Source organism: Lissotriton vulgaris, chromosome 2_1 (genome assembly GCF_964263255.1).
Source record: "Lissotriton vulgaris chromosome 2_1, aLisVul1.2, whole genome shotgun sequence".
Classification (NCBI taxonomy): Eukaryota; Metazoa; Chordata; class Amphibia; order Caudata; family Salamandridae; genus Lissotriton; species Lissotriton vulgaris.
This window is the reverse complement of record NC_141687.1, coordinates 1,251,514,960-1,251,540,692: the sequence shown is the minus strand read 5'-3', so window position 1 is coordinate 1,251,540,692 and position 25,733 is coordinate 1,251,514,960. Positions and strand designations below refer to the sequence as shown.

Here is a 25,733-nt window from a genome sequence, read left to right as displayed (position 1 = left end):
TCCTTATCACCCTTTCATCTCCACAATAACAAACAGTTGTCCGCCAGCCACCAGAGAACAGACTCAGATGCAGAGGCACCAAAGAGTGAACCCATCACCAACTGCCATCTCCGTCTGTTTCCATGGTTACACCTCATTCTGCACCTTGCTGAAGGCACAGGTCAAAAGTTCATGTCTTAACGTTCTACAACAAACTAAGAACACTATTTTCCCTCCAGAAACACCTGCCAATACACAGCTCTGTTACATGTCTTGTTTTTTCACACCCAATAGTACTTTTCGTTTAACATAAACATTAACCTGTTCACTCTCCACTTGTTACAATCAACCAATCATTTTTATTTTTTAAACCACACCCAGCCTCTTCCTTTTTCTTTATTTAGAATTTCAACTTCTAACTACCATTCCACTTCCAGAACCGATCGGAGGACGACTACAAATCCCTTGAAAATGAAGGTCTGGCTAATAGGACACAGTTATATTCACTGGAGTGAAAAATATGCAGTAAGCAGACGAATTTGCAACCTCAGCTTACCAAATGTACACATAACATGGATCTCCAAAAGAGGATTGAAATGTCACCAATTGATTCCATTGGTGAAAACTTTTATGCATCTCCCAGAACCAGACCTTATAATTGTGCACTGTGGTGGGAACGATCTAGGCACAATCACTGGGGTAGGTCTGGAAATGCTTCTAAAAGACACCTTTCGACAATTGATGACACTTTTTCCTCGATCTGCCTTGGTATATTCCAATATATGCCAAAGACAGAAATGGAATTGGTCCAATCACCATTGTGCACAATTTGAGAAAGCAAGGAGACATGTAAATAAATCTGTTTCTGCGTTCCTCAGAGATTATAGCATGGGTTCTATTTACCACAACAACTTGCGATACCACATGCAAGACGTCTATAGGAGAGACGGTGTTCATTTCACGAATGAGGGAAACAGAATCTTCCTCTGCAACATCAGGCTCTGCATCGGTACTTACTTATAAATGCAGAAAACACTCAATTAACACAAATGCTCTTTTCAGAGCCACCTTATATCTAAGCACTCAAACTTCTGATTTACCTCCATTTTCACACTCTTGTAAATAGGTGTGCGCGACCGGGTGCGCGCACCCCGTATTTTTTTCGGGGAAAAATTATATCTTTTTGCGTTTAAGGGCCTTACTGCACACCCCGAGAAAAGCTACGCAGCAAGACAATCTCTACCTTCTCCCCTTTCCATGTTTCAACGCTTTGAAATGAACAATATATTTACTCGCAGTGACAAAATGGCGGACAAAACTTCCTGATTTCCTTCGAATCGAACGTTAACAGACGTCACGCAGCCAAAAAAAAAATACCGCTCACGCGCAGCCGCTTGGGTGCGCGCACGTGTGCGCGCCTATAGATATATAATTGACTTTAACTTTAATTTTCTCAACAACTACTGAACGGATTTACACCATTCCAAAAAAAGCGTAATCTGCGAACAAGACTCTACAGTTTTGGCAAATTTCTTATAAATTCATTCACCCATTCGAACTGTAGCCGAGTCTAAAGGTCCTATGGAAAATAACATGGAGAAAACACGTTTTGGGACCCCCCTTATATCTCAGCCCCCACTTGACCAATCCCCCCCAAACTTTCAGGGAAGGAGCGCAGCGGACCTAGCCATCTTCTTTGAGAAATTGGCAAAGACTCATCCACCAAGGCCAAAGTTATTCCAAATAGAATGTTGAGGATTTCCTATGGAAAACAATCCTAACTATAACTACCTACTGGCGACCGCCAGTAGGTAATATGTATATATTACCTACTGGCGGTCGCCAGTAGGTATATATAGTTAGGATTTTTTCTCTATGGGACTTTTGAAAATTCTATGTCTAATAACTTTGGCGTTTGTGGACGGAATCGGCTGAAATTTTCAGGAAAATGGCACATTTTGTTTCTGTAGTACAGACAACAATTGGTCCTTGACATAATTCTTACCATTGAAAACGATCATAACATTTTCTCAATTTAATTCACTCCACAACAGGACTGAATCCGTAGTCTTAATTACACCGATGATACTAGCCCACATCAACAAAAAATCACACATTTGGTGCCAATAAGCCAATAAAACCAAGAAAAAGTCCAATCAGGACAATCCTGTTGCAAATTGGTGCAAATTAAGGACCAAGGAATTGTACATAGAATTAGGCTAGTAAAAAAGAAGTATTTTTTACAAGCATTACCTAGGGCAGGCTCATGTTTCTTTGTATATGAATGACCTACACTAATTTTCTGATCCTCTTGATCATTCACTTGAGCACCTACTTCATCTCTTTCTCTGTGCACGTTCTCTTTTTTATAAAAGTGTATTTTGACTTATGATTTATGTAAATATATGTACATAGATTCATTGATTTTCAATCGTTGTTATATTGTATATTAAATTGACTGTCCTGATTGGACTTTTTCTTGGTTTTATTGGCTTATTGGCACCAAATGTGTGATTTTTTGTTGATGTGGGCTAGTATCATCGGTGTAATTAAGACTACGGATTCAGTCCTGTTGTGGAGTGAATTAAATTGATAAAATGTTATGATCGTTTTCAATGGTAAGAATTATGTCAAGGACCAATTGTTGTCTGTACTACTGAATACCCAGGTCCTTGAACTAAATTAGGTCAACCCCTGTTTTGTAACATTTTGTTTCTGAGCAGCCCCTGAAAATTTGGGGGGGTTTCGTCAAGGGGGGGCCGAGAAAAAAGGGGGGTCCCAAAACGCGTTTTTAACATTGAGTTTTCCATAGGGCATTTGGCCTCACTTTTAGCTCGAACGGCTGAATGGATTTGCTCGAAACTTGGCAAAATTGTAGGGACTGTTAGCCCAATGTGCCTTTGCTGGGTCTCAATATATGTGCTCCAGTGGATTTTGAGAAATTAACGTTTTAAAAAACAGATATATCTGTGACAGCGTCCCGGGTAGCGCTCCGGTTCGCGAACTTTTCGCGTAACGGAACTTTGCGAACTTTGGTGTCTGTCAACATTCTAAACAGTCCGGAACGGCCGCCATCTTGTCTCTCGGTAGGATCGAGAGACAAGAGGAGGAGAAAAACGAAGGGGGAATTTAATAAAATGGGGCAAGGTAGACCCCTCTTGACCCCCTAGGAATGATGTTGGGGTTATTAAAGGGTCCCGTGGGGCAAATAAAAAAAAATTGATTTTTCGCGGTGGAAGCGCTTCCCGGTTCGCGAACCGGGTCGCGAAACGGGAATTCGCCATTTTGTGTTTCGTTTTAATTAAATTACAAGATGGAGGAAAAACAATGTGAGAAATGGGTATAAGGGGGTACGGGAGACGTATCCTGACCCCCTATGTTTTCTGAGGGTGGCTGAGGATGCTCATATATGTTGATACATGTCTTCCAGCGGCTGCGCGTGAGTGTTTTTTTTTTTTTGCTGCGTGACGTCTGTTAACGTTCGATTCGAAGGAAATCAGTAAGTGTTGACCGCCATTTTGTCACTGCGAGTAAATATTTTGTTAAAAATAATTGTTATAAATTAATCCGTATTGATAAACATTGTCTGCGCCATCTTGCCTTTTTTCCAATGCCACACTTTTGTCGTGCACGGCAGCCATTTTAGATGCCTTGACCAGACCCACTCTCTGCACGCCGCCGATCCTCAGCATGGCTCCCCACCCTCGCAAGCATCTCCCCCACGCACTGGTCACCCCCGCTCTCTCTCTCATGCATGGGCCATAAACCTCCCCCATCTGCGCTGCTTTTCCATGAGAATCACACCCTGTGCCCGCCCGACACCTCCCTTTCACCCTATTCACTACCGCACCCTCTGACACTCCTCTTCCTCTGTGTCTGATTGTCCAGGCCGGTCCCAGGCTATCACCTAGCCGTGCGGATGTAGGTTATGGCCCCAACTTTAAAGAATCACCCCTCTTCAAAGGAGTTACAGTAGATCAAGGCCCCCATCTCATGAGATCCGTCACACCACACGCGTTCCTACTATCTGATAACGATCCTGTATTGTGATTGGGGAGGGGATTCTCACTGTAAGGGTGTGTGGGACCGAGCCTGAAGTGGAAGATTCCAGGGATGCCTTTTTGTACATCAAAGTCTTTACAATTATGTGTCACATTAAAAATATATAGCACTCCAACAAAGTAGTAGGATTATAACACTTTAAAACTTATAAATATATACAACGCTCCAACAAAGTAAACACGTTAAAAAAAAAAATTTAAACAACTATTTACATGGCAGCCTGCTGCAACATCCATCTCAAAGCAACAATAAGCTGCTTTGGTTTGTCTTTTAGTCAGTAGCGGTCCGTTGTGCGAATAGGCCGAAGGCAGCACAACGTGCCGAGATCCGGACGGCATCCAGGTGGTGTCCAGTAAGTTGTCGCACTGGTCTGGCCATCCTACAATGCTGCACCGAAAAACGGCGTGGGGCGCCCCGGGGGGGGGGGGGAGGCGGAACGAACGGGCCTCCCCCGCCTCCCCAGGTGGAGGCTCCTCTGCTGCAATGGGGTGCCCTTTAGCGTTTCAGTCACCATCCAGTTGGACGGCACCCAGGTGGTGTCCTGTAAGTTGTCGCACTGGTCTGGCCATCCTACAATGCTGCGCCGAAAAACGGCGTGGGGCGCCCCGGGGGGGGAGGTGGAACAAACGGGCCTCCCCCGCCTCCCCAGGTGGAGGCTCCTCTGCTGCAGTGGGGCGCCCCTTGGCGTTTCACTCGCCATCCAGTTGTTTAGCGCCCGCTTTTGCGGCACTGTGCCTCATCCGCCATTCAGCTGAGTTGAGCCCACTCTTGCGGTGCAGCGATAGGCGGCTGCCACAGGACTCTTAAAATGGCGGCCGGCTCTTCGGATTTGGGCCTGGTCCACTAAAATGGCCCTGGGACACATTTGAACTCGGACATTTGCTTGCTACGGCTTGGGCCCCATTCTCGAAAGCGTCCCCTCAGCCTTGAAGATTCTACAAAAGTCATCGGTGCCCCCGACTCCCGCAGGCTTCCGGTGGGGAGCGGCTGCCATGATTGCTTGCGTAATGGCCACGACGGAGCCACGAGATGGTGGTGCTCTCATGCTGACGCCAGCTTCAGTCTGAAACATCCAGAAACACTGTAGACTACCAATTCGATGACTTCCGGTGGAGCCCCAACGTGACCCGGTAGGGAAGAACTTGCCCTCCCCTCTTTTGACTGATGGTTCTTGTTGCCTGTCCCCTCTGTTGTTATCTAACGGAACCTTTTTGGATTGCCGACTGAGAAAAAAAAAGGTGGGGCTTTCATCATTTGGGAAAAAAAAATGTTTCAATCCAATGAAAAGTGTTATTTTTAGGTCATATGATCAAGCCTTCCATCATTAGGAAACCAAAAGTAAAATGAACCAATGAAAAGTTTTATAAACAAGTCACATGACCTGTTATGCGGCTTTGGGCTATAAAAAGCCTACAAAATCCGTTGGCCTGTGAGGCGGCGTCAGTAGCGGACCGATGTGCGAATAGGCCGAAGGCAGCACAACGCGCCGAGATCCGGATGGCACCGAGGTGGTGTCCAGCAAGTTGCACTGGTGTGGCCATCCTACAATGCTGCGCCGAAAGACGGCGTGTGGTGCCCGGGGGAGGCGGCGCGAACGGGCCTCTTCCGCCTCCCCAGGTGGACGCACCTCATCTGCAGTGCGGCGCCCCTTACCGTTTCACTCGCCGTCCAGTTGAGTTGCGCCCGCACTTGCTGCTACAGTAGGCCGAAGGCAGCACAACGCGCCGAGATCCGGATGGCACCGAGGTGGTGTCCAGCAAGTTGTTGTTCTGGTGTGGCCATCCTACAATGCTGCGCCGAAGTCGGCGTGGGGTGCCCGGGGGGAGAGGGGGGGGGGCGGCGCAAACGGGCCTCTCCCACCTCCCCAGGTGGAGGCACCTCATCTGCAGTGGGGCGCCCCTTAGCGTTTTACTCGCCGTCCAGCTGAGTTGCGCCCGCACTTGCTGCTACAGTAGGCCGAAGGCAGCACAACGCGCCCAGATCCGGATGGCACCGAGGTGGTGTCCAGCAAGTTGTTGTACTGGTGTGGCCATCCTACAATGCTGCGCCGAATGTCGGCGTGGGGTGCCCGAAGGGGTGGGGGGAGGCGGCGCAAACGAGCCTCTACCGCCTCCCCAGGTGGAGGCACCTCATCTGCAGTGGGGCGCCTCTTAGCGTTTCACTCGCCGTCCAGCTGAGTTTCGCCCGCTCTTGCGGCTACAGCGATAGGTGGCTGCAACAGGACTCTCAAAATGGCGGCCGGTTCTTTGGATTTGGGCCTGGTCCACTAAAATGGCCCTTGGACACCTTGGAACTCGGACGCTTGCCTGCTAGGGCATGGGCCCCATTCCCGAAAGCGTCCCCTCTTTTGACTGATTGTTCTTGTTGCCTATCTCTTCTGTTGTCATTTAACAGAACCTTTTTGGACTGCCGAAAGGTGTTCTGGTTCGACCGCTGGTTGGTGGAGACATTTTGATTATATCCTGGACCTGCCGGGCCTCGCCCAAAATGACGCCGGTATAAATGGGACTCGTAACTCCTTGTTGTGTACTGGTTGCCCAACCTTGATATCACGAGATACGTATGCAGTTTTGAAGCACATGGCGGGCGGGGACGAGTACTGATTGAACATTTGGACATCCCTATTGATATTAAGTTCTGATGTGTTATTGATTACTGTACTATTGAAAGTTCGAATTAACGTCACCCATGGTACTTGCCCGCAAATGTATATCTAGATAATTTTATTGTAACTAGCCCTGTCGTACTTTGATTATAAAATGTACGTCCACCGATTCCGCAACTGTTAGATACCTTAGTTCTTGCAACCTAATGCCCCGCCCGTTACGTTCTTTTACAGTGTAAATGTCCCCTCATCATATTCGATTCCAGTTTGCTCCGTGGCCGGCCCACGTGGTTATAGGCCCGTATTTGTATACTGACATTTTCACAATAAAGGTTTTTAAAACAAAACATGGTAGTAGTACCTAGATTGGTAAAGTTTTGAATAATAGCCACTGTTTTCGAATAAGTAAAAGGCAAGTGAAATAAAGCAGCCCGATTACATGACGGTTAAAAGGTATAATACGCAGGAACGCAGTAAAGATAAATGGTCAAGGGCTGTTGTGTTTTCCACTCCTGCAACATAAAGTGATCGATAAGAATCCGATATTCATGCCTATCAGCGACTAAGACAGCAGGCCGAGCCTTTTTTCTTCAACGGCTCCCTCATGGGACGAACAAACGCCCTTTTTCTCGAAATAGGAATATTTTACTTGCAGGACAGTTGTAAATTTCCCGGGAAAATACATTAGCCTAGAACATTGTTAGTGGTAAACTGTAAATGCATCTGGGTCCTTTGCTTTACAAGTCAGAGTGAGAAAAAAAAAGGTGGGGCTTTCATCATTTGGGAAAAAAAAATGTTCGAAAGCAATGAAAAGTGTTATTTTTAGGTCATATGACCAAGCCTTCCATCATTAGAATAACAAAAGTAAAATGAACCAATGAAAAGTTTTATTAACAAGTCACATGACCTGTTATGCTTACGTTACGCGCTGCACGCCGCGCTCTGGATCGCTTCCGGGAAGCTGCGCCTCGCGCACCGGAGCACTTCCGGGTGCGCTAACGCGGCGCGTCATATGACGCATTACGCGACAACGCAGGTCCAGAATATAGTCAAAATGTCTCCACCAACCAGCGGTCGGAACACAACCCCTTTCAGTAGTCCAAAAAGTTCTGTTAAATGACAACAGAAGGGACAGGCAACAAGAATCATCAGTCAAAGAGGGGAGGGCAAGTTCTTCTCTACCGGGTCACGTTTGGGCTCCACTGGAAGTGATCGAATTGGTAGTCTACAGTGTTTCTGGATGTTTCAGACTGACGCTGGCGTCAGCATGAGAACACCATCATCTCGTGGCTCCGTCGTGGCCATTCCGCGAGCAATCATGGCAGCCGCTCCCCACCGGAAGCCTGCGGGAGTCGGGGGTCCCGGTGAATGTTGTAGAATCTTCAAGGCTGAGGGGACTCTTTTGGGAATGGGGCCCATGCCCTAGCAGTCAAGCGTCCGAGTTCCACGGTTGCCCAGAGCCATATTTGTAGGCCAGGCCCAAGTCTGTGGAGCCGACCGCCATTTCGTGAGCTCCGTAGCAGCCGCCTGTCGCTGTACCGCAAGATTGGGTGCAATTCCGTTGGATGGCGGGTGAGACGTTGTAATAGCAAGAGCAGGCGCAATTCAGCTGGCCGAGCAAGGCACTGTGTCGCAAGAGCGGGCGCAAGTCAGCTGGTCGAGTGAAGCGCTGGGGTGAAGCTGAGAAACCTCCACCTGGGGAGGTGGGGGAGGCTCGTTCGCGCCGCCTCTCCCTTAGAAGGACCTAGTGCACCCCACGCCGTTTCCTGGCGCAGGTATATGTGATGGTCGAACCAGGGCACCGCAGGACGTGTCTTCAGGTCAAACGGATTGTGGGACAAGGTGTGGAGCAGGCGCAATTATCTCGGGGGCCTCCGTCAAGCGGTTCAGGGAGGCACCGCATCACATTGTTTTCCAATGCAGTCAGGTCCACAAACAGCCCCCACTTACTTTGAGAATAGTGAAGCTGCAGCAGGTGCAAATAAGCTTCAGACAGTGTTACAAGCGCTGCTCGGAACCCTCAACTATGGCACCCAACATCCAGGACTTATGCCATTTGTGCAAGGCAGTGACATCGAAGCATCTCAGGGACCAAGCAACATACCATATCCAGAGTCCTTCCCACAGCCTCTGCCTTCCTTCTTACCTACTTATTGTTCTTTCACTCCCACTCCAGGCTTTTAGTCTGTGGATGGAAAATCATGAACCTACACTCACCTATGAAAATCTTACTATTGATGGTTGATTTTGAGCCCCAAATACAAAGGCTTGTTTGGATCGATGTTGCAGCAGGCTGCCATGTAAATAGGTATTTAATAAAACGTTTTACCCTGTTACTTTGCTGGTGTGTTGTATATATTTATAATATTTGCATAGGGTTTGTCGTTATTTTGGGTGGGGTGGGCGGCGGAGCCGAGCTGTCTTGCAGCCATCATGGTGTCGAGCTCAGTTCCTCTCACTAGTTTCGTATTTCTCAAAAGGGGTTGTTCATAATGTTTCTATTTTAGCGAGGTCAAAAAGAGATCCCATTAGTGGCCTACTGATTTTGCTTGATTCCTTTTGTTTTAACGATTTTTCACTATCTGCAAAGACTAAACAGAGTATTGTGACTCTGTGCTTGTTTGTAAATAGAGAATGAACAAAAGAGAACCAATTACAAAACAATAAATGCTAGGATAACAATCAATCAAATGGAGAGGGAAGCAGGCACGACGGGTTACAACGGGGGCAAAGGCCTGTGTTACCTACCCTTCACTATCTGCAAAGAGAGAATACTCCTAAAAGAAAAGAGGAGGGGGGGGCAGCGTTCAAAGCACATCAGCGTGCATAAACACGAAAATGTTTTTACCTACCACGTACTTGACATTTTAAAGCTTTTGATATTTGCTATTAAAAAACCATTGAAATTCACTGAAAAAACCATAGGTTATAGACCATATATAGTTAGGAATTAGCATTTACAAAACCTTGAAAATTCACTGAAAAAACCATAGGTTATAGACCATATATAGTTAGGGATTAGCATTTACAAAACCTTATTTTACTCACACAAAACCATTGAAATTCGCATATATAGTTAGTTGCACTAACTATATATCGCGCACCCGCAATCCACTGCTGATGATGTCACATATTACATCATTCATGACATGGTCAGTGACATCACTGATGACATCACTGATGACAACATCCAGTGACTGTGTGTTTCTGTAAAGTTAAAATGTGTCTTACATATTGAAGAATGAGTGGATATAAGTGTCTGGATGAAGGATTTAGTAGGTGCATGACTGACTGTATGAGTGAATGATTAGATGTGTCTCACTGAGTGCATGGGTTAGTGACTAAACTGTCTTAATTTGTGCATCATTATGTCTGTTGTTCTGTAAACTGCTGCATGTGTTGATCAGTAGCTATATGAGTAACTATATGGGTTATTGATTGGTTGCCCAAGTATTTGTATGGGAGACTGAGTGTGTGTGTGGGTGGCTGGGAGGTGTATGACTCTGTGCATAGATGTGTGAGCAGTTGATTCACTAGATGTATGGTTTCAAAAGTGCATGTGGAAACAGCTGTATGGGCGGTTGACTGTGTGCATGAGTGTATTGGTGAGTGAATGGATATCTCAGTTCTACATGTCAAAGTAAGTACATATGTAAAACACAGTACATGTGAGAGTTGACATATATAAATAACTGTGCATAAGAGCCAGTGAATGTGTGAGTGGCTGTATGGATCATTGTGAACTTGTATCAGGGATTGTATGAGAGAGTAAATGTGTGTTAGTATATGTTTGAATAAGTAAGGTGTGTATAACTGTATAGTTGAGGAAATGGAGGTGTGATTGATTCTTTGCATGACTGACTAGGTGTGTGAGTAACTCCATGGATGAGTGACAGTCTGTGAGTGTCTGTTTACACTGAGTGTATCTAAGGTTATATTAGAGTCGGAAGAGGTTCATCGTATTATCACATGAATGATGTCATCAGTGATGTGATCAGTAATGTCAAATGAGATGTCATCAGTGATGTCATTTGAGATGTCTTCAGTGATGTCATCAGTGATGTCATTTGAGATGTCATCAGTGATGTCATCAGTGATGTCACTGACCATGTCATGAATGATGTAATATGTGACATCATGAGCAGTGGATTGCGGGTGCGCGATATATAGTTAGTGCAACTATCTATATATGCGAATTTCAATGGTTTTGTGCTAGTAAAATAAGGTTTTGTAAATGCTAATCCCTAACTATATATGGTCTATAACCTATGGTTTTTTCAGTGAATTTTCAAGGTTTTGTAAATGCTAATTCCTAACTATATATGGTCTATAACCTATGGTTTTTTTCAGTGAATATATATATATATATATATATATATATATATATATATATATATATATATATATATATATATATATATATATATATAATGTGTAGTTAAGAATAATAAAGCATTACTTACTTATATATACCTACCTTCATGATACTTGAGTTGTTGATATTTTGGCTACAATTATTTCATAGGACAATATTTCTGTTCTCGTTAATCTGACATACAACCATCGACACAAGGTCAGCTTTCTTTCAATAAGTCCATTCATCGATCATTAATACCATTGTCATGTAATAGTACTATACATTTTTTGTCTAGTAATTGAAATCGCTCTCACAACAAATGCCGTTTATCATATTTCACTGGATCGTGATCCTTATTTCATGCCAATGTCTTTCCCTCTAGGCTTACAACAGGAAAATTCAATGAGGATTCGCGTAGAACCTGGTTTATTTGAGTGGACGAAATGGGTCTCGGGGACTACACTGCCTGCCTGGTTATCCCCAGCAGAGCTAACAGCAGCAAATTTAAGTGTTGATACAACATACAGGTACAAAGTAATTATTTCCGAAATGCAATGTTTGCATCAAAAGAAGCAATGTAAAAAAAAGTTATCGTTTTATTAATAAACTAGCAGCCCGTCCCGACGTTGTCCGGGTATGAATTGCTGCCGGCCAGTAGTATATTGTTTTGTAGGATTTCGTTTTTATAGCATTTCTTATCTGTGACAGGCCTGTGAAACACTCCGATTCACAGTGCACTGCTGATGCACTTAAGAGTGCGCGTTCAGTAGTGTGTGAACTCGAGTTTCCCTACTTTATTTTTCCTTGCACTATTATATAGCGCGAACTCGACAACATGGCATGAGCACAATTTACATTACAGAAGAACACATTCATTTCTGGTAGGCACAGGGAGACAAAGTAATTTGCTTGGAATCACAGGATGTTGAGGTGATGCAGAGATTCGAACGTAGCTCCCCAGCTCCAAAGTTCGCAATTCTAGAACTTGTGGCGGGAGGTGTGTCTAAAAGTGTATGTCGGTGCTGGCCATCAATGAGAGAGACCTGTGCATTTTTCAAATGGGTGGTGAGAAAATATGAGTATGTTGCTGGAGATGTGGGCCGCCGTGCCACCAATGTACTTAGCCGGGGAGGGTAAACACCCATTATTCCGCAACTTTCTTTCCGCATACCATCACTCCGCATACTTTCATTACGTAAGTACCATGACTCCGCAATGCCATTATAACGCATGGCATTACATTTTATATGCTTTTACCATGCATACATTTACAACGAAATTCGTTGTGAATGCATGAATGGTAAAAGCATGTATTTTTTTAATGTTTGGATAAGGTAAGTATGGGTATAGGGGGTATATGTTTTGGGGTACTGAGGTATATGTTTTGGACTGTTTGGGTATTTTAAGGGTTCAGATACAGTTTTGGGTTATGGGGTAAAGGGGTAGTTTTAGGGTTTAGGGATAGGTATGGGTTTTGGGGTACAGGGGTATTTTTAGGGTTCAGGGCTAGGTTTGGGTTTTGGGGTATAGGGGCATTTTTAGGGTTCAGGGGTAGGTTTGGGTTTTGGGGTACAGGGGTATTTTAAGGGTTCAGGGCTAGGTTTGGGTTTTGGGGTACAGGGGTGTTTTTAAGGTTCAGGGCTATGTTTGGGTTTTGGGGTACAGGGGTATTTTAGGGTTCAGGGGTAAGTTTGGGTTTTGGGGTACAGGGTTATTTTTAAGGGTCAGAGGTAGGTTTGGGTTTTGGGGTACAGGGGTATTTTTAGGTTTCAGGGGTAGGTTTGGGTTTTGGGGTACCGGGGTATTTTAAGGGTTCAGGGCTAGGTTTGGGTTTTGGGGTACAGGGGTATTTTTAGGGTTCAGGGGTAGGTTTGGGTTTTGGGGTACAGGGGTATTTTTAGGGTTCAGGAGTAGGTTTGGGTTTTGGGGTACAGGGTTATTTTTAAGGTTCAGGGCTAGGTTTGGGTTTTGGGGTACAGGGGTATTTTTAGGGTTAAGGGGTATATTTGGGTTTTGGGGTACAGGGGTATTTTAAGGGTTCAGGGCTAGGTTTGGGTTTTGAGGTACAGGGGTATTTTAGGGTTCAGGGGTAGGTTTGGGTTTTGGGTTACAGTGGTATTTTTGGGGTTCAGGGCTAGGTTTGGGTTTTGGAGTACAGGGGTATTTTTAGGGTTCAGGGGTAGGTTTGGGTTTTGAGGTACAGGGTATATTTATAGGGTTAAGATGGGTTAGTATTTAAGGGTGTTGAGGTATTTTAATGAGTAAGGGTGGGTTATGATTATGGGTTGTAGGGGAATTTAAAGGGAGCAGGGTGGGATTAGCACACGATATGAGACATGACATGAAGGGCGGAACGTACCACAACCCCCCAGCATTTGTCTCTTCCCCAGCATACGCCCACAGCACAATGCAGACACGTTCACAAGGGACTACTTTGCTGGCACGGTTCTTTTACCTTTTAAATGTATATGGTGGGCGTCTGCATAGCCTATGTCCTTCGGCTGCAACTGCCCTTTCCAAAGCTGTATTGGGTGTTGTGATTGGTGCTGTGGTTCCTGAGATTACCCTCCTCAAAGGTTTGGGCTCTCTCTTTATTATATTAGTATGGATAAAATATTTTCTGGCTACACATGGATTTTGCCTTCACAACAGACATTCTTATTTTACTTCGTTGCTCAGTCATAAATACACATATAACGTTTCAACTTCCTAGATTTGGAATACAGCTACTATAAAGTAGGTCAGACAAATGAATAAAAATAAATATTATACATTATTCCCATGGTTATTTGCTTAGCATAGAATCTGAAATTAGCACCATTAAAGAAATATATTATATTTTTCTTCAAATCTCTCCAGTAGTGTTCTAAAACCTGCAAATAAGCCCAAAAGAGCCTTTGATGTGTACCACTATCGATCATACTCACTGTTGTTCTGCGTTTTATTGTTCCGTATTCTTCTGTATAACTCTCATGGAAATCCAAAATTGTATCAATATCACCAATTCAGTTTCCCATAACGGAAAAAGCCGCCCCTCACCTTGGCTATAGTTCACTAAGACTGTCAGAAATATACCAGGTTGAAATTTGTTTTAGACTTACATATTTCTGAGTATTAATTTTTAAAAGGTTTGTCATAAAATAGGCACGATTTATGAAGGTTTCATCCAGCCCTAACCAATCTTAAAGAGTTCAGGTCTGCCTCCTGGAGTTAGGTTCTGACTTAACATTAGCCGGCGAAATTCTTTGTTCATCAAGCCCATTGTATGTAAAAAGCGTGTATTTGCTCAGACATCTGCTGTGTTGATCTGAAATGTTTAAAATAGGGAGAATTTGAGGGGGGAATTTAATAACAGTTCTGAACAATCTACATAGCCATTTTGATATTGAGGATTTTAGAAAAAGATATTTTAGGCCTGTTCTAGTGAAGTCATCATGAGCTGAATTTGAATATTAAAAACAAAATATCAAAACCAACATGGCCCAAGACCGAACTGAACTTTATATCTCGATATTGAGAGCATATAATGATCTAAGTTTAACATTGTGAAGAATTAGTGAATCTTGCATAAGAAAATCCACATTGAAAACACAGTTTGTGCAAGAAAGCCATTCATCTGCATCTACCGCTGTGGGATCGCTAAATTAAAAATACTTCAGCAGTAAATTATGTGTGGTGCACATGCATGCATTATCAACAAGTGGCTGAAGGAACATTCAAAGGTGTTGAGTGGAACGCATGCATTAAGTCACAGCTAATCAATCAGGGCATATTCCAGGCCATCGGTTTGTGCCCACTATGCCAAGCTAAGTACTCTCTGAACAAGAACACAACTCGAGCAAACAAAGACAAGTTTTCGCCTAATAGATTTGAGGCCTCATAGATTCCTATGGCCTAACAGATTCTTATGGCCTGATAGTTTCTTATGGCCTAATGGATTCTTATTTGCAGGCCTAATAGATTCTTATTTGATTTCTAGGACTGATGTGGGGTTTAAGGATTACCTGAATAAAACATAGCCAAATCAAAGAAGGTGGGTATATATTTTGTTTAGACCAGGGATATTCTCAACAAGGTCATATCTCTTAAAACAAAACGGTTAAGAGAGGACTTTCTCTGCAATTTCTCGGGGGTGGGGGGAGGGGGGCACTGTAATCCACTTGCTTTGGTCTTGTACAAAATACACTTCCGTTTGATCTTGGTGGCTATAGCCTCTCTGAGTCATACATGATTTGTAGTATTATAGATGTGACTGAGCTATGTTATAGGATAGATAAGGAGGACATTTTCAATAATGTATCAGCCTATCTTAGGGGGCCTGACCGGCTGTAAGGCAGCTGGCAGTAGCAATACAAAACCCCTCCTCGCCCACACCAGATAGTGCTTGCAGTTTAATATAAAGAAGTAGCGCTGACATTCATGTCACATGTAGGTATTTTTGTATGGAATTTTACGCGCTGGCATAATATCAACAAAAAACACCTAACTGTGATAAATTAGGTGGCAAGCAATTGCCTGGTATATCGTAGCAACATTAATTTCATTTTAATTGTCTGTTGTTTGCCACTCCAGACACCTTATAACTGTCTGCATGTTATACTTAATTGTGTACTAGTTGGTAGAAACTATGCAGATTTAAATCAGATGTCCATTTCACTATTGTTTTTATCCTACACTAAGTGGCGCTCAGGTCGAGGATGGTACCTAGAGCTAAAGTGCAAAAGAAGTTTGGTTTGGGCATGGGGTACTCCCACAAGTCCTGAATTCTGTGGCGTATATTATCACTTAACATAGCTTGTACCAATGATGATCTGGTTGGGTTGTGAAATATCTGTTCTCCTTATACCCCTGCTCGAAATTCAGTGGCGGCTCCTCTGCTAAGGCCGTGGAGCATCTCCCCACTGCTGCTGTGCAGCAGTAAAAGAAAGGAAAAATAAAAAGATAATAACGTAATGTTATTATCATTGTATTCTTCCCTGATGCAGTAGCATGAGGGCGGGGTTTCTCTGCTGACAGAGCAGGGGAGGACTGGTGGGGGACACTAAAGTGCACATGATGCTTTAACCGGCCCTATCGGGCCGGCCAATCAGTCATGCACACTTTAGCATGTTCTCCATGCCGGCTGCATTACAGCTTGCACAGAGAACAGGCCCCCAGTTCCTGTCTGAGCGCCGAACCATGGTGCTTAGACCAATCACAGCGCTGCATTGCAGGGTTGTGATTGGTTTAGTAAAGCCGATCACAACGCTGCATTTCAGCGTTGTGATTGGCTCAGGGGAGCCTGGCTGCTTCCTGTTCAGCGGAGGAGAGGCGACGTGGGAGAGAGCGGCAGGGAGGTAAGTGATTTTTTTTTTTTTTATATAATTATACCTCCTTAACACCTAAACCCCTCGCAACCCCCGCCCACCACCCCAGATCTGTGCTGGCCGTCACTATTTAAAGTGTTTACTATCTGGCATTATACAAACGGTTTTTAACTCATTTATTATCATTCTCCTATGCTTTAGCGACTGAATAAGCCATTTTATATTATGTACTCTATTGAAGAAATGCTTTGATTTTATCTTCCTTGTTGCCTGGTGAATTTTATGAATCATATCCTTATGAAGCCAAGTATGAAATGTTTTTAAATAGATTTCGTCAAGAATGATTATTTTTATTATGAAAACATTTTGCAAGGATTTTTATGCTGACACAATAAACATTTAATTGACTGAATTGATTGACAAGTTTTGCCCCACTTGTCTTAGGCCAGATCATTGAGGAATATCTTGAGTTTTTAAGTCCTATTGCACAGTGAACACAGCAGCCTACTCTGGGCATTACTTGTCGCACCTAGGGTGTGCATGCAAAAACTCTTTGGCTTCATTTCTGTTCACTGTTTTTGCCCATTGTGCCTTTTCAGGGATCAGCTATATGAAATCAGTCATGCTCCTGCTCCAATGGGGACACTCCAGACAAGGCCAAAGTTCCAAGCTAGGTTCCCTCTTAACAGGAACACAAGCAGCCCAGACTGGTTTGGGCCTACTGTTGCTGGGAGTTCTCTCGTCTCGTTCCCTAAATCGGGTAATTTAAACCTGCTGAGTGGTGCCACGTGATCTGTGACATCATGAAGAGGTCCTGGTTTCTTATGCAGCACCACCTTCCACACTGGAACTTTTACATCAACGGATTTCTTGTGGCTAAGGGTTGTTGGCTACAAAAACGAGTAATGCCCAAGAGTGTGCAGGTGAGATGGGGCCACTTGGCACCCGGACTGTCCTTCTGTCCTCTGTGTAAGTGCAAGAGAGTGCTGGCTCCCCACTCCCTGCCCCTCCCAGGAGCATGAGTGAAAGGCAGCCCTCAGTTTTCTGGCCACCTTTGGGACATGTCCTTACTGACAGTACAATGAAAACTCTGAATCTACAAATCCCAGCATGCTCGGCAACGTCAACTAAACCCAGGGCAGTCTCTGATACAAAGCAGTCTGAGTTGTGTGGATTGTCGCATGTTCCACTTTGAATCACTCCTCGTTGTACTGAACATGCTGGGAGTTTCAAACTAGTCCTGGGTGGTAAATTCCGTTCTGCTCACAGAAGTTGAGGAATTTGGGTAATTTCGCATTCCGAGGAGAACGCTGAATTGCCAAAAAGTCTGCGATCCGTGGCTTCGCAGAATATTTTGCTTGTTCGTGCTTTCAAAGTGCGTGTTGGCGAGATATTTCTCCCTGAGCATGCAAACAGCATTCGCAAACAGGAAAAAAGCTTTGTGAATGGGCGGAACAAGCAATTCCGCGTGTTCGCAGAACTTTTGCGTGCTCAAAGACATTCTTTACCGTTTCACGGACCTTTGCGTAGCGCGACTAAGCAAATTCCACCCACCCCTATTTTAAACCCAAACTTGTAATCTACAAGTCCCACAACACAGAGTACTTTTGGATAAGTAGAACTGGTTGGTGCCAAACGGAATATGGGGCCACTTGGCAGTTTATGGGCACAGCACAGATTTGCATATGGCTATGCACTGTCCCTATTAGAAACAGGGGTGAGTGTATACAGTGTACTGCTGCCCTTGTGTGTCTATTAAGGAAACCTACAGCAACAGAGAGTTAAAATGAAATAGAATGCAGAAGGAAACAAGATAAAGGCACGCTCGCACATGCATGCCCCTGCTCGTGCCCGAGCCAGCGCCCCTGTTCATGCCCGAGCCAATACTCCATCACTCTGCAAAGTAATACAACAGATTGCCTACAGTGCAAGCGCTGTTTAGGCTCGACCTAAAAAGTGTTGCTTTGTGTCTGGAACGATTGGGTTATATAAGATTAGAATGTGTGATGAGAGAATGTAAAATAGTCCCACATTCACTTCCCATGGAAGTGGAAGGATAGATGCAAACAGCCAATAGAAAGTGGGTGACACTAAAATGCTCTTATGTGCAGATCAAGAATGTGATTGACAATATCTCAAGGCAGTAAATACAAAGAAGTGAATGGAAAAAAGAGAGTGACAACGGTAGTCCTGCTAAGATCTAAATGAGGCCCTAAGTTTTTGCAAGGGAAGGAGAATTGGTCGGACCAGGGAAGTCTATTAGACATTTTTGTTCCTAGGCTTGTTACATTTTTGTTTTTAATGCCTCTTCCCCTCTTTTATTGTGAGTACTGCTTCAGACTTAACTGCCTAAATGGAGTTCTATAGAGCACTTAGGACTTAGAGTATGACGGAAAGGATGCTCCGTCAAAGCCTGACGGTTATCCCATCCACTGAATTAGTGCAATAGACTATAATGCACTTTTTATTTGGTGTATGGGTCATCAGCCACATTTGTGATGCAATAGTCTGTCCACCAGACCAGCCGCGGCCGGTAGTGGGAGTACCGGCTGGGCGGTGAAGTGGGGAGGGGCAGGGTGGAGGGTAGTAATGTATGGATTACGGAGTTTAACAGGTAAGTAAACATATAAATAAATAAAACAAATGTTGTTGCGTGCACTGCATCGCATTTGGTGATGCAGTGCACGCAACGAAATTCATTTTATTTATTTATATGTTTACTTACCTGTTAAAGGTCGTAATTCATACATTACTACCCCCACCATGCCCCTCCCCGTCCCCACCCGGCCGGTACTCCCACTACCGGTCGCGGCTGCACCAGGCTCTAACAAGACCCATACTTCCCGCAAATAAGGTCTACTCCTGCTAGACCTGATCCAAAACATTGCATGCCACATGTTGGTGCCTTGATGGGCTGCTCCCGCAAGGACACCAAGGCAAACACTTTTGTATCCTACGTATAAAAATTGACCCATATCAGACACATTAGCAATATGGAGACTTTAGTCAACATTTAGCAATACTAAACCTGGCTGCCAGGCAGCCCGTGCACAAGGTTCTGGTAAAACAATGTGAGATCAGCACATCCCATGCAATTGAGCTCTTTGTCAGATGTTTAGCTTCCCTCAGCCTTCTGTTTACAAGTACTCCCATTGAAAAGCCAAATCGATGGCCTGCATAATTGTAATTTAAATGGTCCTGTCGATAGTTTCACTTGCGCCACAAAATCATTGACTGCTCCGTAATTTGTTCTTTTTAATTACTCTGGCAGATATACAAGCATCTGCCAGCCTCAAGAGGATTAATGAACTGTTAAACAATAGATTCAGAGGCTTAAGGATTAGAGCGCATATCCTTTGGAACTGCAATTACTTGTGTTGTTTGGCAGAACTAGAAACGTGTCCTTTCCAAATTTTCTGAGCAGAGACTTTTGTAAACTGAAATGTGAAGACCTGTGAAGGGGCTAATCGTGTTTCACTGTGCCTTTATCCCTTTAAACCAGAGCTGCTCAGTAATCACCCCCTTGACAATCTCACGCATTTACCGCCTTGGAAAATGTTCAATTTTATCTACATCTGTATGTTTGTGCTTTTTTATAGCCTTTTAAGTGAGGTATAGACTGGAAACCAAAATCAGCCCTGGAAATGTTTTTTATTAATACAATTTTATTGAAATTTCACAAATAGATATACAATCATTTTAAAGATAATACAACAGCTAAGTGAGATAAGAAGGCCTTGGAAATGTTGATAGCACCCTACATTCAGGAGCAATTACCTTTGTTTACCCCAGAAATGAATTAATGAACACCCACTTTGCTTACTTAAAAGACTGTCAAATATAAGCAGATGAAGTCGTTCATGTCCCGGATCTGCCTTCTTGCACCATGGGGTCAATAACGAGCTGCCCTAAAGGACGCTATTGAAGGAGGGAGAGGTAGGTATGGGCGGAAAATCCGTTTCGCTCGCGGATTTTGCGGATTTTCGGGAAATTCGCAATCCGCGAGATTCGCGAATCTCCCGCAAAATCCGCAAATCCGCGAGCAGCGGATTTTGCTCGCACTGCTCGCACTGTTCGCGTGAGTTCGCGGCTTCCCAGTACAACTTCGCGCCCCGCGAATAAGTGCTAAATTGCAGAAATACGATCTTAGCAAAACTGAAACTACTTGCCAGGTTCAAAAGTTCAGGCTCATCATTAGTAGCCATTTCCTGTAGTGCTTCCTGAGGGGCCCCTCCAGAGTTCAGTTGCCAGTTGCAACTATTATGTGACCCTGCTCTGAACCTCAGAATAGTTACACATATGCCACAAAGGTCCTGAATTACAGCTAAGGGAGACAAGCAGGAGCCAGGCTGGAAGTTAAAATCCATTAATCAGCCCCTAATTCATTATTGTCAGTTGGGGCAGGGCAGGTGTTGTAACTAATTTTGCAACAATGAAAGCACTTAGCAAGTGCAAAAGATCACTAATCAGGGCGCACTAAGGAAGCAGGTGCCAGCTAAAAAAATATTCTGTGACACATTAATCAGCCCCAAATTAATTCAGGTCACTTGAGGCAGGGAAGGTGTGCTTTGCTTTGCCGAAAATAATGTACACTGGACAACCAGAGGGTGTGGTGATGAAACAGAGGGTGGCATGGGTGGGCCAGAGGGTGGCATGAGTAGTCAGAGAGTGGCAGTGGTGACAGAGAGTGGCAGTGATGAAGAAGAGTGTCCCAAACAGGCTGGACACGTAGAAACAACAAGTTCGCAAAACTTGCGACCCGACAGGTAAGTTCGCAAATTGCGAAATTGTAAAAACCCTCGCGAACTGGCAGAAACACGGGCGAACACAAAAAAAAAAAATCCGCAAATTCGCGGGAATTCGCGGATTTTGCGGATTGCGAGTTCGCAAATCCGCAAAATTCGCGAACGCGAGATCCGCAAAATTCGCCCATGCTTAGGGAGAGGGAATATGCACAAGAGTAGAAGTTGCTGTGTGAGGTGGACTGGTGGGCAAAACAAAAACGGACTGGAATGCTACCCGAAATAGAACAGTGGCTGAGATTAATTCGGCTTGAATTAATCTCAGCCACCTATAATTATTTTGTTTTCTTCATGGTAGCAGAGACCTGCATGGAAGGATGTACCAGGGCACATTGAAGGTGCCATGAAGAAAAGGATGCTTGACAATTGCACTGAGGCATCAAAGGATTCTGGGAGGAAAAGTCTGGTTACAACATGCATTGGGGAAGAGGGTAGACCATAAGTGTACAAATGTTGATGAAAATGAGTTTACAAGGACCTCAATAGGAATTCTGGCAGATCATCACATTTTGACAACTCCCAAGATGTTATTGTTGCCCAACTCAATGGTGCTCATTACATTCCCTTTGGATGGATTACGATCCCGATCCTTCAGGATGATTAAGCCAGAAGTGCGAGATGATTGATGCCTTAATACGGAACCCCCGATACGCCACGCATTCTTTTGAAACACGAGATCCATTCATACACCAGCAAGGAACGCGAAACTACTGACTAGCAAACAAGGAACCCTCGGTACGCCGTATATCCCTTTTTAAAAAAAACAAGATTTATTTACGAGACGGAAGTGCGCACGATCTATCGCTTGACAAGGAACATACCGCACGCCATATATCTTTCTATAGATTAGATTCTCCTATAAAGCATTCCTGAAACCGGGTGGTTCGATCATTCTCAAAGCGAATCTTCGATGTTTTAAGACATACAACCATAGATATTACATCACCTACTTTTTGGTTGGACTATAGAAGTGGATTGCTGCTCTCTGCCCTTGTCGTTTGCGGGGCGCCATATTTGTGATACGTAACCACGGTCACACTGTTCTGTTACAATACCATGGCTTCCTGATGAAGGCACCCAGCCGAAACGCGCGTAGGAACACAACTATTGTAGCCATGTTGATCATTGTATCAAGTGCATAAAAGTAGAAATGGATATGTATTAGTTTTTTATACACTTCAGTTTAATTATATGAAAGAAAAAAAGATCAAGGAGAATTGAGGACACTATCAATTTCTATTGTAACACAGTATGGCCTAGATGTATCAAGCCTTTTGCGATTCGTTAAGGCCGAAATTCGCAGAATTTCGGCCTTAACGAATCGCAAACGGACATTTTGCATCTTTTGGGATGTATGAGAAATTAGCAAAATAAGGAATCGCAAAAAATTGCGATTCCTTATTTTGCTTAAGCATTTAAGGAATCGCAATTTTGCGATTCCTTAAATGCCATGTATGAAGCAATTTCAATTTGCGAATTCAGGTTAAGAAATCGCAAATTAACACCAATTTCAGGTTGGTGTTAATTTGCGAATTCCATTCAAAATTCACAATTAAGCAATTTTGAAGGTGGCATGTGGCACACATACATGCCCATAGGGCATGTATGTGGGCCATATGCACACACATGTAAGTTTCAGGGGTGCACCAGGGTGTCCATGAGACACCCCTGCACCCTTGCAATAATTCTCAAATTGCGATTAGCAAATTGCGAATTCGCAATTTGTGAATTATTTCACAATCATTCCTATGGGCCTCCTGGCCCATAGGAATGAATGGAAAATTATTCCTTATTTGCGAATTCGCAACTTGCGAATTCGCAAATTAGGAATAATAAGGAATCGCAAAAAAAAAGCGATTTTAAACATACATCCCATTTTGCGATTTATTAATAGCGATTCGGTAAAATTCGCTATTAAGAAATCGCAAATGGGAACGATGATACATCTAGGCCCATATTTCTGAATGAATCTTTCATATAACTAATATTTTTTTGTAACCATTTTTGTGTATATATTATCTATTGTAGTTAAAATATATTCAACAAAAAGCAGACTAATATATTTAAAAAAAATATTAAATAAAAACATTTTTGTGATAAACATATCCAGTTCTCACGGACTGTTTTATCTGTAACTGTCCAGTGTATATCCAATTTTGGTAGGTCCACGGTTTTTATAATATTGTTCCTAAATAATGTTGTTTACATTCTGTATGCTCTCCCTGATTTAGGAACCTAAAATCAGGGGTACCCCTATTTTCTCATACATCGATTACGGGAGGGCTCATCCCCACCAGGAATCAAATATAGGACATGCTAGTTAGGTACAGCAGTCTCTCAAAGGACATAAATGAGTGAAGCCTGCTATAGAATTCCTGAGAGTCACCTAGTGAGTTCAGTTCCTCTCTACCCAGGCCTAGCTGGCTTAGTCCTATAGTTGTATGTACACATTTACATTAGAGGTGTCTGCCAGGTCGCACTTCCACGGGCTCAGTTACACTGACACCAGGGCAAAAGTAAAAACTGAGGTTACTCTGTCTCCCCTGAGCCAAGCAGGAGCTGCATCCAGACGGATCAGAGCAAGCAGAGAGAGGTGGTGAGTGTTTTGAATAGGGCAGAGATTGGCAGTCAAGCAGGTTGACATAGTGAGCAAGGGAAGGGATAGTAGAGAAGACTGGAAGAGAGCAAACAGAGAGTAGGGACAAGAAGAGTAGATCAAAACAGCAGGCAAGGAGTGTTTTGACAGCATGAGAGCTCTTCAGCTGCAGAGCCAGATGGCAAGCCAGCAGACAGTATGCAAATTCTGGAATCAGCTGCGATTCTAGAGTAGGATGTTTTTATGACAATCAGAACATTAGTGCACCTAGAAGCACCATATCAGGATTCATTCTTTTTCTGGAAAGGCATGTGGCAGGTGGAGGTTAGGGTCCCTGGGCGGGAGACTGATGGGCAATGCTATAGGTGGCATGTTTCTATCACAAACTGAATCCATGGTATCATGATAGCAATGACAATACATGCGCTACTTTTTAAATTATTTTTTTTAATGTAAAATGCTGCTTGCAGACCCATATCATAGTGGGCAGCTGATTCAAGCAATGGCTGAAGGGTTCCTACTGAAACAGGTGGATGATTGAAGTGGTCTGGCCCAAAGCTCACAATCTGTGTATGTACTCAGCAATAGGTTTTGGCTTATGCCATTGCCAGACCTAATATTGAGGCTCCCACAAGCCACATACACTCACTGTAGCAACCATACACAATTCGCAAGATAACATGAAAGAGGTTCTAAAGTACAACATACTGCTAAATTGAAAAGCAAAGACAAGATACAAAAAACACATGCTTTCTCACATCAACAAAAGCTTCAGCGCAAGCAGGACGAGCACTTTTGTATTTTACAGAGCAGCAGGAAAGTATATGTTGTGTTGTAACAGTTTCCAACCCCGAAACTAATACTCAGCCACTCACTGCAGATAACGCGATTCTGTTTTCAAGAATCCAAGGCACTGATTTGTTGTGCATCATTGTTTGTCTCTTAGGGTGGTGGAGGACATTATGTCTGCATGCAGCACATCTGACGCACGGAGGACTGCCATATTTAGAGATTACCACTGGCCCATCAGTGGAGACCTCTCTGCCCTTTACAGCAGTTCCTCTGAAGGTGTAAAATATTTGGCCGCCATGAGTTTTGAAAGCCCTCCACCAAGCCTTTTGTTTTTCTAAAACAAACTCCCAAACTCGAAGTTTGTTTTTGAAAAACAAATAACTAATAACTCCCGTGCCGAAGGATTTTTTCCATGGATTCTGGGGTTAGCATTACTTTCTTTTTGTTCATTGGGCAGGGGGACCCAGATTTCACGGATAGAGTACTCTGTCTCATTTGTGATAAAGTACCCTGTCTGCCAAAATCAAAATCAGTCCCACATGATGAACAACAAGAAAAGGCCTTTACTAAATGCTGACTGCATGTGACCTTATAATATAAAGAAGTCGGTATACTGAGCATGTGCCAGCAGACTGTCCCAGCTGGCACTCAGTAAAGAAGAGCATGTAGAGTACTGTGCCACAGGGTAAAGCTGAAAACCTTATGTTAAGAAAAGGAGGCTGTGCTTTACAATCATGAATGCTACAAATAGCGACTGCCATGGGTTCCTAGAAGAGATGTTGTAGGCACTACAGGATCAGTTCGAGTAGAAATATTGAGAGAAGGGAATTTTACCTCAGAATTGGCAAAAGATGCATCGTTATGTTTTCATATTTCTTAGTAATGCATTCTTCCAGCCTGAGAACCAGGAGGTTGCGTGTCGCTCAGCGGGATGCAACTAGTACTCATACAGTCAAATACGTACTAAACATAGTCACTAACCAAGCACAGCTACAGGCGGCAGAGACTTGGATGTGCCTGTTAGCATTGTTTTTAGGTAGACATGTACGAATTACGTAATGTTAGTTAAGCCAAACAAAGACCTTTAGGGAATGCTGGCACTGCTTAAGTGTCATGTAACAACACGACAGAAAGTCTTAGGAGGCAGAATCCCAAGACTGATGGTGATCTTTATGTCCATCAGCTAGTTGAGGCTCAAACAGGACATGAAGAATCCAAGCATCTGGAAGTGTTC

General features: G+C 43.7%; 1 protein-coding gene across 1 annotated transcript in view; it reads left to right on the top strand.

Annotated features, from left to right (window-relative positions):
• UBASH3B (ubiquitin associated and SH3 domain containing B) overlaps positions 1-25,733 on the top strand; it is an 806,096-nt gene that overhangs the window by 686,484 nt on the left and 93,879 nt on the right. Inside the window, exon 11 of the mRNA XM_086956973.1 lies at positions 11,386-11,530. Within this exon, the coding sequence (XP_086813099.1) occupies positions 11,386-11,530 (145 nt within the window). The remainder of the gene's footprint in view (positions 1-11,385; positions 11,531-25,733) is intronic.